Source organism: Dipodomys ordii, unplaced genomic scaffold, assembly GCF_000151885.1.
Source record: "Dipodomys ordii isolate 6190 unplaced genomic scaffold, Dord_2.0 Scaffold122, whole genome shotgun sequence".
Taxonomy (NCBI): domain Eukaryota; kingdom Metazoa; phylum Chordata; class Mammalia; order Rodentia; family Heteromyidae; genus Dipodomys; species Dipodomys ordii.
In genome coordinates this window covers 2295691-2308575 of record NW_012267338.1, presented here as the reverse complement: position 1 = coordinate 2308575, position 12885 = coordinate 2295691, and the positions used below count along the sequence as shown (strand labels likewise).

Below are 12885 nucleotides of genomic sequence, written 5' to 3'. Positions count from 1 at the left end.
TATAGGGGAGAAGCCAAATCTGTTTTCGATGGATGGATGTATGCATGCACACATGGGAAATGAGATGGTTGGATGGATGAATGAATGAAATTTGAGGAATTTTTTAAGATACTAGGCTGCTAATTTAGTTCCATCCTCTATAGTTTAAAAAGAAAAAGTGGACTGTTTATCCTGTTTATGGTAACATGCTGATAACCCATGGAATCATTTCGATGATTCTCTGTATAGTTCTCCAGATCCCATGAGAATATCCTAAGGAATAACATAATTTTCCAAAGACTATCCAAACAAATAGCTGATTTTGAAGTTAGGCACAGCAAAAAATAATAACAATGAGACATTCTCCCCCTTCCCTCCCCCCACCTATTCCTCACCCTGAATTCCTGTGAGTGGAACAAGAACTAGCAGAAATCAAGAGCTTCAACTTACTGCCACCAAGAAAGGAGTTCTAGAAATGTTTCCAGTATTTGTTTCAGAGAAAAAGTGAGGGTGGAAAAACCTCAGATGGTCTTGCTCTGCGGAGTTTTAATTCCAGCAAGAGGGACTTAGGGAAGGGCTTGTACACTATTACAGATGATAATAAGTTATCTCTACTCATAAAAAAAGCACTCTTCCCACTCATCTTTTTCTTCCAGAGCAGAACTTGTCATAAACTTCTTCAGTTAATTAAGATTTCAGGGGAAAAATAATAAAACCTTGCACAATACGGCCAAGATGATCACTAGACACTTTGCCCACTGGCTGCCTTCCAGGAACCCAATCTAACATTTGGAAATGTTATTTCACTCCCCATTGTACCACTGGAGATTTACAAACTATTAAGACATGCAGATTACTAATGAAACTTTGTTAATAGTTAGTGCCAATGAGCTCAGCTGGAGTGTTAAGTCTAGAAGGAATACTCAACTTTGAAATTACATACTACTCTCTTAGTCCTAGATCATCACCATTATACCACCACTGCTACAACCTCCTACCCCCCCTCCCAAAATAGCTTCTCTTATTTAGAATTACTAAAGCTAACTATGACATAAAAGGATCACATCAATGACTCAACTTCCCTAGCTTGGGCTGCATTTAAAATTACCATTATAGAGAAAGATTCAGATACACAGCAAAACACAAGAGAATGACAAGCTCCCCTAAAAGTCAGTTCAGTAAGAACCACAAAGAGCTTTTTATTCTGGGGTTTAACTCTGGACCCACTGTGCCTGTGCGCAGGAACTCAGACTCCATCTGTTGCTCTAGAGCCAAAGGCTTTATTGTATTGACTTTGTGCTCTTATCTGATGGCCATAAATTCCCACCAGAGGGGATGCACCGGCTTAGCCAGTGACCCCTGCTGCTCCTAGCCAACAAAGGAGCAGGTCTTTCTTCCCAGGGACCCTGAAGGTTGGGGACTGCCCTCTGCGAATGGCCTTGGGTTTTTGCTGTTTCCATTCAGGATTTCCTAATGTGAGCAATTACAAGATAACTTCATTTCAAGTCTCACTGGTCGCTGTAACACTTCAGTGAGCAATAAACTCCCGGGACCCCAGAAGGAGACAAGGAAAGCTGGGGGTAAAGGCGAAATGTCAAGAAATCCTTCTGTCATTAAGAATGCAAAATGTATACAGAGACACCCATCGTTGACACCATTTTCTATTTTTACTATACAAAGACTAAGGAATTAGGGCTTGCCCAGCAAATCTGAGAGTTTAGGCTGCTGAGAAGTCTGTGTTTACTAAAAGCAAAAGTGGAATCTTCTACCAAGAGATGAATATGCTTGAAGAGGGTGGAGGTGAGGGAGGCGGTCAACCCATGGATACAAATAGGACCTGACATCCTTTTTTGTTGTTTTTTTCTCAAAATGTCTAGGACCATTTTCTCATGGAAGGCACAATAAAAGAAATGGAAACACAGGCCTTTTCAAGGGACCAACCACAGAGAGCCTCTACCGGCTGCCTGGCCCTTCCTGTGGGAAGCACCCTATGACACAGCTCCGACGTCCACCCCCAATCAGCCGCCCCGTCCCTGAGGGCGATCAGGGCGGTGGATGTCACTGTTGTTATCACGCTGATCATTGGATCACCGTGGTCGGTTTACAGACCTCCCCAACTATCCATTCATGGACTCCAGCCTTCCTCCGTGCGCAAGTTCACTGCACTCACAATAACAACTACTACACAATCCCAGCCGGCATCCTTTGACTCCAGCTAGCCCCAGATTTGGGGGGGAGGGGGCAGGGATGGGGTGGGAGGAGGCGAGATTCCGGCTTTGCTATCCAGGCGCTAAAATGAGATCCGTCCGTGCAGATTCATCTCTTCTCATCAAACCAGCGGGGCCAAGGCTGGGGGCCCCTGGTGGCTACGACGCCTCGAGGGGGCGCCTGCATCTCGGTCCCGGGGATGAGGGAGGAGGGGGAACTGCAGGAAGCGGGGTGGGGGCAGACAGGAGAGAAAATGAACTATCCCCCCCCCAAAAAAAAGGTTAAAAACACCTTATTCGGAACAAGCGGCCGAGTGACGTCTCTGAAACCTGGGTGCAAAACCAGCCGGCTTGCAGGGCTTGACGGGCGCCGCTTTGGGAAAGAAACAGCACCCCCAGATGGCCGCTGCGGACCCCCGGTTAAGGCACAAGGAGAGGGGGAACCGGGGGGGGGACCATGGAGCCCCGCACCCCGTGGAAGCCACGTGAGGACGCAGTGGGAGACACCCCGGAGGAGGTCAGGCCCGGTCCCCAAGATTTCCAAGGCTCAGTAACACCCGCACAGCTGTGCCACTTTTGGAGATACCTGGTTCCAGTTCACACACACACACACACACACACACACACACGCACGCACGCACGCGCACACACGCACACACACACACACACACACACACACACACGCACGCACGCACGCGCACACACGCACACACACACACACACACACACACACACACACCTCGTGCCTCCGTTTCCCTGCGATCCGAATAGGCAAAAGAACACCACCACCCCCCGTCGGGCGCGGGCGCGGACGGCCAGGCCGCGGGACGCAGCACCCCAGCTTCCCAGCGACCCGACAGGGCGGCGGGGCGAGCGTGGGCGCTGAGACGGCCTGGGAACCGGGCGGAGCACGCCCAGCACGCGGGCACCTGCCGCGAGCCACGGCTGCGGGCGACGGGCAGCGAGGAAGGGCGGCTCGCCTTCCAGCTCCCCCGGCGCTGAGGACAAGCTGAGTGCGGCCCAGGGAGGGACCCCGGGGCTTAGACACCCGGAAGCAAGGCCAGCGTCTTCGAGGATGCGGGCGGGGGCCGTTCCTGCCAGGGGACCCCCCCCCTCCCGCCCCCGTGGGCCTGGCTTTAACCGAGCAGTAAGCGATTGTCCCGGAGGGACCTGGGTGGTCCCGGGGGAGCTTTCTTTGCCCCTCAAGCTTGCTCAGTACCCGGACACCACCAAACACTCAACAGGAAACCGGGGCCGAATGCACAGCACTCGCGACGGGCTCGCTGGTCCCGGCCTGCAGCCTCGGGGTGGGAGGGTGTTCAGCGAAGCGCCGGGGCGCAGGGGAGGGGATCGGACCCTCTCCAGAAGCCCGTGCCCCCCCCCAGGCTCTGCGTTCGGACTGGGGTGGGTGGACGGCCCAGACCACCGAGGAACTGGGCAGGGAGGGTGGGAGGCGCCGGCCGGCCGCAGGCCTCGGATAACTCGCCAGGAGGAAACGTGGGGAGCCCTGGGCAGAGGGGAGAGACGAGTGTGGGTTATCCCAAAAGCTGTCCCGCGGGGACGGACGGCGAGTGTCCGGGAGGCGCATTTTACCACCACCCCCCGCAGCGGTCTGCACTTGTACCGAGTGTCACCCCATCCCCAGCGATCGCGACCCCCGCGGGCACCAGCGCTTCGAAGGACAGGAGGGAAGGGGCGCGACACCACGTGGGTGAGGGAGACGCAGCCCGCGCGGGGGGTGGGGTCGAAGCCCAGGGGCGTTGGGAAAGGCCCAAGGGTGTCCTGGGCCCCCCCAAACCCAGCCAGCCGGGGCCCGAGGCGCGAGCGCGCACCGCGGCGCAGCAGCGCCCGGCGTGGCTTCCCGCGCCCTCTGGCGGCGAGCAGAGCCCGCACCCCGGCAGCTTGCGGGGGGAGGGGGCCGCAGGGTTCTGCGGGGACCCAGGCGACCCCAGCCTCTCCCAGCGCTGCTCTAGCCCCGGCTCCCGTGTTTGCTTCTGTGTTTTAAGCATCTCCCTACTTAAGAGTGGGAAAGGCCTCGCGCACAGCCCGCGGAGGAGCAGCTGGAGGCCGGGCTTTGAAGAGACCCAGGTTCCCGTCGTCGCTCAGCAGGTACGCCCCGATCGTCCCCACCACGCCCCGGAGGGCGACCAGGCCTCTCCCTCGGCATCCTTAACCTAAGCCGCCCCGGGACCACAAAACCAGCCCGAGCCTCCAGGCGGGGCCGGCCAGCTAAAGCATCGAAAGAAGGAGGGGCGAGCGGGAGCCCCAGGCCCAGCCTGCAGATGACCCCAAGTGGCCGGGAAGTAATAACAATGCGCCTAACTTACATATGAAAGAACTCCCCCCGTGGGGTGGGGTGAGCTTTGCGCATGGCCCGGCCTGCAGAGGGGGCACCGGCCCGGGGTCACCACGGAGCTGGGGCATTCGGCCTGCGCTGGGGTCATCCCATTCATTTAAGGGGACACGATCCCCTAGACACCCCCACAAAAGAATCCGCTTTCCACGCCAAGCTTTGACGCAGGCTAAGGTGGATGATTCTGCTTTGGTCTGAGGGCATCGCCAGGCTGCAGGACAGCGGCGCGCGACTCCCGGGAGGAAAGGAAGTTCGCCCGGGGCGCCCTCGGGCGGGCGGACCCCCCCCCCCATGTAACGTAATGGTGCTCATTCGCACCAACTTCAGATCGCCACTCAGCAAAAACACCGCACCAACGGGCCAGGGCCTCACGGGCGGGGAGGACCACGTTCCCAGGTTCCCGGCAGCCAGAGTGGCTGCCTGATCGCCCCCCTCCCCGCCCCGCGAGGGTCCCCAAGCCCTGCAGCCGGCGCCCGGGACGCGGCGGAGCTCGGAGGAGGCCGAGCTCCCGGGTGCGTTGTTTCAAGCGATCGCGGGGTGTTGCGCGCGCAGCTGCACGCACGTGGGGAGGGGGCGCCGAGCAGCCGCCTCCGGTTACCCTCCGCTGGCTCCGCCCCGCTCCCCCCACCTCCAAATTTGCATAAAAAAGGCCGAGAAAACTCTGGCTGTGCCCCAGCCCCGGCTCACTCGGCTCCCCTGGCTGGAGCCCCCCGAGCTGCGACGCGCTCCATCCGTCCTTCACGCACTCAGGCTTGCGGGTCCCGAACCCACGATCCCCCGCTGAGCACAGCCAGCAGCAGCAGGCCCGGAGGAACGAGCTCCCCGGGCCGCAGCCGCCCCGCGCTTGGCCCCGCACTCCCCGGCTCGGCTCCCTCCGCGCCCCCCCGGGGGTCCCGCGCAGCCACGATGCCGCCGCAGGGCCCTGGCTCTTTGCTGCTGCTGGTCCTGGCGTCGAACTGCTGGCTGGGCTCGGCGCGGGGGCTCTTCCTCTTCGGCCAGCCCGATTTCTCCTACAAGCGCAGCAACTGCAAGCCGATCCCCGCCAACCTGCAGCTGTGCCACGGCATCGAGTACCAGAACATGCGGCTGCCCAACCTGCTGGGCCACGAGACCATGAAGGAGGTGCTGGAGCAGGCGGGCGCCTGGATCCCGCTGGTCATGAAGCAGTGCCACCCCGACACCAAGAAGTTCCTGTGCTCGCTCTTCGCCCCCGTCTGCCTCGACGACCTGGACGAGACCATCCAGCCGTGCCACTCGCTGTGCGTGCAGGTGAAGGACCGCTGCGCCCCGGTCATGTCGGCCTTCGGCTTCCCCTGGCCCGACATGCTGGAGTGCGATCGCTTCCCGCAGGACAACGACCTCTGCATCCCCCTGGCCAGCAGCGACCATCTCCTGCCAGCCACCGAGGAAGGTGAGCCTTTCCCGGGAACCCCTGCGGGGTCCTGGCGGGGCCAAGGTGCTACCGAAGGGAGGGGCGCGGGCGGGGCGGGGGGGGGCGGGGATCCCCGCAGCTCTCCACCCGCATCCAGGTTGGGACAGACTTTCCCAGCCTGGCCTGTCGCCACTCGCTGGCATCGTATTTGAGACACGCGTTCGCCCAGGGTCACCCCCTCCCCGTCACGCCAGGAAGGAAAATGAAGACTTGAAAGGTGGCATCGATACACACGCATTAAGTGTATCCATTCATCTGGACGCCGGTCTCTAGGAGAGCGCGGGAAGGGGTGGTGGGTGCGGGGGACGGCGGGCTGGGCTAGTTCTCAGCCTGGGGCAGGACAGTCAAGATGCATACACAGAGAGAGAGAGAGAGAGAGAGAGAGAGAGAGAGAGAGAGAACCTTGTAAACTATTTTTTCTTCTTGGTCCTTTTACTGATTTCGGTTTTAGAGAGAAAACCAGGACTGGCCCGGAGCCTGGGAATTGAATGCGCAGGGCCTGCCCCTGCCCAGGTGTTGGGGGAAGAGGGCAGCCGGGGAATCCCTGGGGATCGTTCTGTCACTATCAGCTTTTATCTTCGGAGTGGTTTTAATTAACTGGAGAAAATCATGCAAAAGAGTTTCCCCCGACTTTTTTTTTCTGTTTCTTTCTTTCTTTTTTTTTTTTTAGAAAACAGCCGGGGAGTTCCTGGGCAAAAACCATCAAAGCAATGAAAACCTCATGGGCTCTTAATATTCTTCCTGAGAGGGGAAAAAAAAAAGTATACAATGTGTCTGAGCTGATTTAGGTCCCTCTGGGATAGCGAAGGGGCTCCTAATCCTTCTCAGAGCCCCTCGCAGCTTCTCCCTTTCAATCTCCCACCGACATCGTTAGCTCAAGAAAATGCAAAGTTGTTTAGCAATCTTTCCTGGCAGGCACCATAAGTTTGCAATCATCTTATTGGTTAGATTTCTAATTTATTGCAAATGTTTGGCATTTTTCAAACATTTGTCCAACATATACCATAGACTAACCAAACAGGTTAGTAACATTTCATGTACATTGGAGGGCTCCTAATTGGAAATGTTTAGTTTGGGAGGGGTGAAGGAAGTTAAAACAGTTCTCTGTGGGTTCCTTTTGTTTTTATTTTTAGGTTTTGCAATCAACACCAACATTGTATACTGCACATTCCTCCAAAAAAGCCATTTTTCTTCCTTCAGAATAAAAATTTGTTCTTTGTGACTTTGGACTAATTTGATAAATAACATTTCTATGATGAGTCACAAAATTTATTTTCTGTAAAAACAAAAATTCACTCTCCTTTTGGTGAAAATCGAATTGCATGTAAATTCTAAGGACATTATTAAGCCCACATAAATGAGAGAGAATATTTTCTTTCCCCCAAGAAATTCAGACTCTTACAATGGGCATTTTGATAGCTATGCAAGCACATAATTCTGCTTTGCTCAGGCCTCACAGACAAGGAGGAACAAGAAGAACCCATATCAGGGAGCCAGTGGATAATAATGAACTATATTTTGCCTAATTCACACCCAGACGTGGCAGAGGGCACAAGGTGGGATAGAACCAGTCTGAGCAGGGTGGAAACAGCCCATCTGTGGCCCTGTAAGGGCTCCCAACAGGAGCCAAATCTCCTGATTCAGACTTGAAAGTATCTTGAAGTGACCCCTTCTACCCCCACCCCCCACTCCCCCCACAGAGCCTCTGCTGAGGGGGGAGGGGAGCGTTCTGGTGCCTTGCCTCTTTCAGCTATATTTTGTGGTTACCTGTTTTTCCAAATCCTTCAAGGGTCCTTGGATCTTTGGGTGATTTATTTCTCCCAAGGGAGACATGGGGAGGGCCTTTCTTCAGACTGAAGTGGACCCAGAAGTGGAGAGCGGCCACCTGTCCTAGCGACACACACCTGCACGCTCTGCTCCCTTTTATTTGAGAGAGATTGCTCATTAAGCACCACCTCTGGGTGCTTTGTTGTTGTTGAGACCCAAAGAGGACTTTTTTAGGAACGAATGATCCATACTACTTTTCTAGAAGAGGCAGAAGCAGGGGTCGGGAGCTGCTGCTGCTCTGACCTGGCGAAGCCCCTTTAACTTGTTTCCAAATGCCACCTGCTGTTTCCTTTAAAAGCAAACTTACCAAAGACTGTTTTTCCACATTTCTAGCTCCCAAAGTATGTGAGGCCTGCAAAACTAAAAACGATGACGACAATGACATAATGGAAACTCTCTGTAAGAATGACTTCGGTAAGTACACCACCGCAGCCAAGAGATTCCACATTCAAAAGTTTGATTTGCCATGAAAACCTAAAATTACCAGTCGTTAAGATGTTGCCAGATAAGAGTTGGGTAAGATACAGTCATAGCTCATGCTCCCAAGTCAGCTTTCCCCCTTGAGTGATATCTTTCTAGGTGAGAGTCATTGTTTTCTTAAGCAATCATCAAATGATTAAAAAAAAATTCAAATTGACCAGTGTTCAGTGGCACATATTTTATCTCACTTGGCCATGTTCTTTCAATCACAAAACATGCATGGGATAGGTATGCCCTCTACTGAAATTAGAATGTCAACAAAAGAGACTCAAGGCATTAAATTGGCCAAAGCAAACATTTAGCCTGGTATCAAATAGAAATCTTTTTGCTTTGTTCATAGCCCATAAAAATGCTTTGCTCCTTGCTGTATCATGGTTAGTGTGTATACCACCAAGTCACCAGTTAAATGTTCAAAGATACCTAACATGAGCTTTCTTACACTTTCGAAGGTGTTTATAAACTCTTTAAAAGTAAGTCTAGACACATGTGCCATAGTTTTGCAGACAGTTAAGGAAAAAGGAAGAAAGCATAGAAATTTGCCTTAGCAAGAAACATGAAAGACATTTGGTGACATGGGTCCTGGGGACAATCGAAAGCCAGAAAGCACAGTAACATTTCTACGTACAGAACAAATCCTGGAGTCAGCCTGAGGGAAGCCATCCCAGGTTCCAAAATTGACAGCCTCACACTCTGACTTTTCTATCCCTGAAATCTCAGGTCCCTGGCTTCTGATAACTGTCCTCATCATACTTCAATCAACTCCAGGTACCTTCCAGGAAGTATCTTGGGTTTAACTGTAGCAGAGGAAGGAGGAAGGGAGAAGCTAGCCCAGAACCCAGATCTATGTTCCCATTAGGAAGAGCCACAAAAGGAGGTGATAGGCTTTTATATGTATTCAGGTACCTTGGCATCATATAATCCCCAATTACTACACCTTTGCCCAAACACAACTCTTAGCTGGCACCCTACAAGACTTTATAAAGTATCATTTTCTTCAGGTATCTTATGAGTTTTGCACTTGATATAAGGACTTGCTTCTGACTTTGCAACACAGTTGCATTTAGGGAACATATTGCACAAGCATGCACGAACACACACGCACGCACGCACGCACACTACTTGCTTCGTGGTTTATAGAAGGCCCCCTTTCTATGGATGTCCCACTAAGGTCTGAGCCAAAAATTGGGTGTGTGTGGAAGTGTGGCCAGAAATGTGGCCATGGTCTGTCTCCTTAGAAAAATCCTTTCAAATCAGGCAAGTCCTCATACTTGAGAGAACACACATGCACGCACCCCAGGAGCTTTGTTTTCTATTTCTGCATTCCTCTTTGGATCCATAAAGAGAAAATAAAGCCAAATTTCAGGAAGTGCATCATAAACTTTTGGTTGATAGTATCCCATGTTGCCCTTGTTCCTTGGGAAGTCATGGGTAAAAGAAAGAAGTATAGATCCCGATTGAGTTTAAAACTTGAGTCTCTGGGGAAGTCATAACATGTCCCCCACTGCCCCCTTGACCACGGGGGAAAGCCCGTATGCCTTGGCACTTTAATGACCCAGGTACTGGAGTGAGGAATGGCTCAAACTCCCTTTCTAGGTGTCCTGCACATGTCTGGGCCAGATAATATCACCTATGTCTCCTACCCCAGCTAGAATCCCCAGTCACATCTTGCAGGGCAGGAAAGTTATTTGGGAATCTTTTGATTCTCTATGTTGGATCTCCACTGAACATCCAAGTAAGAAATCCCCAGTGTTTTCCCATGATTGGCATCTCCAAGTTGGTTATTTGAGAGCTAGAGAATGATAAGTGTTATTCCTCCTTTCTCCTGCTGCTGCTTCAGAGTGGTGATTTTCTTAATGTTTCAAGCCCAAGAATGTTTTTTTGGACCAAGTGGCATCAGGCGCATGCTCCAGCCATGCTAGAGACTTTGTGGTATCCTGTACTAACTTTGACTCACCCCATTGTGGGGTCGTCTGACAAAACTATAGTTTGAGAGCTGGGTGCTGGTGGCTCACGCCTGTAATCCTAGCTACTCAGGAAGCTGAGATCTGAGGATTGCATCTCCAATAAACTACCAGAAAACTGGAAGTGGTGCTGGGGCTCAAGTGGTAGACCTCTTGCCTTGAGCTGAAGAGCTGAAGGACAGCTCCCAGACCCAGAGTTCAAGCCCCACGACCAAAACTCTATAGTTTGCTACCTCCTGGCATCCTTGATTTACCTGGCTGAGCTCTCTTAGCCTGGTTGGCTAGAAAGGCATACTTAGCAGCAACTCCTGGGATTTCAAGGAAAACGTCAATAGAGAGCTATTACCAATTTAAACTGCATCAGGTCTCATTAGAGTCAGGAAGTTGTACTTGCATGTGGTCTGTACAGAGCAGCCATTGGTGGCCCCAGTATCTTAGGACACATTAGAGTTGGACAAATGAATGTACCAACCAGGACAAGAAATTAAGAGAACATGCCCATGTTACAGAAAGAAGTCTGGGGGCTGAGGAGTAGACTAAGCTCCAGGACCCAAACTTGCTGGGTGGCCTGAGGCAAGTTACTACATTTCTGGACTTCAGATTCTTTGGGTACTAACGAGATTTACTAGGATGACTACTTCTAACCTTAAAACTTTTATCCTTTTCCTGCCTTTGCGTAGTCTTGAAATTTAACTCCAGCCTGTGTATTGGTAGAGTTTTCTTTCCCAAGGCACACAATAAAATGTGTCTTTTATAGGAAACCACTTACATTCCATCTTAACATTCTAATGAGTCTACATATACATTTTGGACACAGTACATACATGATCTACAACTCCTCGGCCCGGGACAGGCAAACAAGAGCCTAAGAGGATGAGGTCTTCAGAAACACTTTTATGGCTAAACATGTTGTGCTCTTAAAGAGAGACTTGCATATGTTTTCCCCCTCCCAGTGACTTTCCCAAATCAAATGCAGCTGCAAGATCAATTCTGCTTTCCTGCAATCTGTGCTGTAGAATATGAGGCTTGTGTGATACAGTTTCCTTACAGGTTTGTCCAAAAACTTGCCTGCCATAATAAATGGAGTTTAAAGTTGGCAGCCACAGATGGATCGGGTTTCACCTAGGACTCAGGCATTTGTTTTCATGCTGAAGTTTCCAATAGAGAAACTCAGTTTGCTAGGAAAAGAGGGATGGACCCCAACAAGCTGCTGCTTCCTGACTCAGGTGAGGAAGAAAACCCAATCGTTTTGAAAGGGCTGCTGCTTTCCAAAGGAGTGTGTGACAAATGCTTTGAGGCTTTAGAAACGGAGCCACCTGCTGCCTCTGCCCACATCCTCCCCACTACCTGCAGCCCCAGAGGCTCATTCATTCTGGGAAGTTCTTTTTCCATGGCCCCTAGGCGAAGTCAGAGGAAATGAGACTCCATCTCGACTGCCTTCCATGTGTAACCCTGTAACTGATTGTGATTCGGCCTCTCTTGTCTTCACAGCACTGAAAATAAAAGTCAAGGAGATCACCTACATCAACAGAGATACCAAAATCATTCTAGAGACCAAAAGCAAGACCATTTACAAGCTGAACGGTGTGTCTGAAAGGGACCTGAAGAAATCGGTGCTGTGGCTCAAAGACAGCTTGCAGTGTACCTGTGAGGAGATGAACGACATCAACGCCCCCTATCTGGTCATGGGACAGAAGCAGGGTGGGGAGCTGGTGATCACCTCGGTGAAACGGTGGCAGAAGGGCCAGAGGGAGTTCAAGCGCATCTCCCGCAGTATCCGCAAGCTTCAGTGCTAGTGCCCGTGGCTCCGGCCGCCACGAGCCAGCCGGGCTGACCGGCCTGCCCCTCCGCCTGCCCCTACAGACTGCCCAGACACAGCTGCATCTGCGCTGGCCACCCCCAGCCCAGGCACGCTCCCGTGCCCCTCACACATGGCCACCTACAGCATTTCTGAGTTACGAGACCCCAGGGGGCCTCAGGAAAGGATAGTGGGTTTTCCCATAAAGGAAAACCCCAGATCTGTAGCAATATCCAGACTGGTTAAAACCATCAATATTTTCATGACATTTTAAAGTAGCTGGGGGGTGGGTGTTTGTTTTCAGTTCTGGGGCTTGAACTCAGAGCCTGAGCATTTTCCCTAGGCATTGGGGTTCAATGCTGTTGCTCTACCACTTGAGCCACTGCTATTTGCTGGTTAATTGGACATAAGACTCTAATGGAGTTTTCTGCCTGGGCTGGCTTTGAACCATGATCCTCAGATCTCAGCCTCCTGAGTAGCTAGGATTGTACAGGCACAAGCCACCAAGCACTCAGTGAAAAATATCTCATCTTAAGATTAGTTTTGAGTAGATGGAGCTGTGACTTGGGTCTGGGCTCTCTCCTGTCCTCTTTCTTTGGTCAGTCAGCTGACTTTCACTGCTCCTTGAGGTGACTTGTTACACAAACTGCTTCACTTTTCTCTGTGGTGCAAACCTGCGGACCACAAAACCTAGTTGAGATAAAGCTGGCCATTGTCTCAACGTCTCCCCCAGCCGCAGCCTGGCACGCCGAGCCTCGCACCAACTCACTGTTCATGCTGCACCCTCCCTGGGAACTTAAGACGGCTGCACTACCACAATGCAGCTACAGAACCTCCATTTATAAACA

At 52.0% G+C, this 12885-nt stretch overlaps 1 protein-coding gene across 1 annotated transcript; it reads left to right on the top strand.

Annotated features, from left to right (window-relative positions):
* Nucleotides 1-5401: 5401 nt before the first annotated feature.
* Nucleotides 5402-12322, top strand: Sfrp2 (secreted frizzled-related protein 2). The gene is made up of 3 exons (XM_013029741.1): nt 5402-5950; nt 8132-8212; nt 11731-12322. The coding sequence occupies exons 1-3, from the start codon at nt 5446-5448 to the stop codon at nt 12033-12035; spliced, it is 891 nt and encodes a 296-aa protein (XP_012885195.1). The 5' UTR covers nt 5402-5445; the 3' UTR covers nt 12036-12322.
* The last annotated feature ends 563 nt before the right edge of the window (nt 12323-12885 follow it).

What these genes read in the sequence shown, in the direction of transcription:
- Sfrp2 (XM_013029741.1), top strand. Translation starts at nt 5,446, where the DNA reads ATGCCGCCGCAGGGCCCTGGCTCTTTGCTGCTGCTGGTCCTGGCGTCG. An exon ending in CCTGCCAGCCACCGAGGAAG is followed by an intron (nt 5,951 to 8,131) that starts GTGAGCCTTTCC and finishes CCACATTTCTAG; the next exon opens with CTCCCAAAGTATGTGAGGCC. An exon ending in TCTCTGTAAGAATGACTTCG is followed by an intron (nt 8,213 to 11,730) that starts GTAAGTACACCA and finishes TTGTCTTCACAG; the next exon opens with CACTGAAAATAAAAGTCAAG.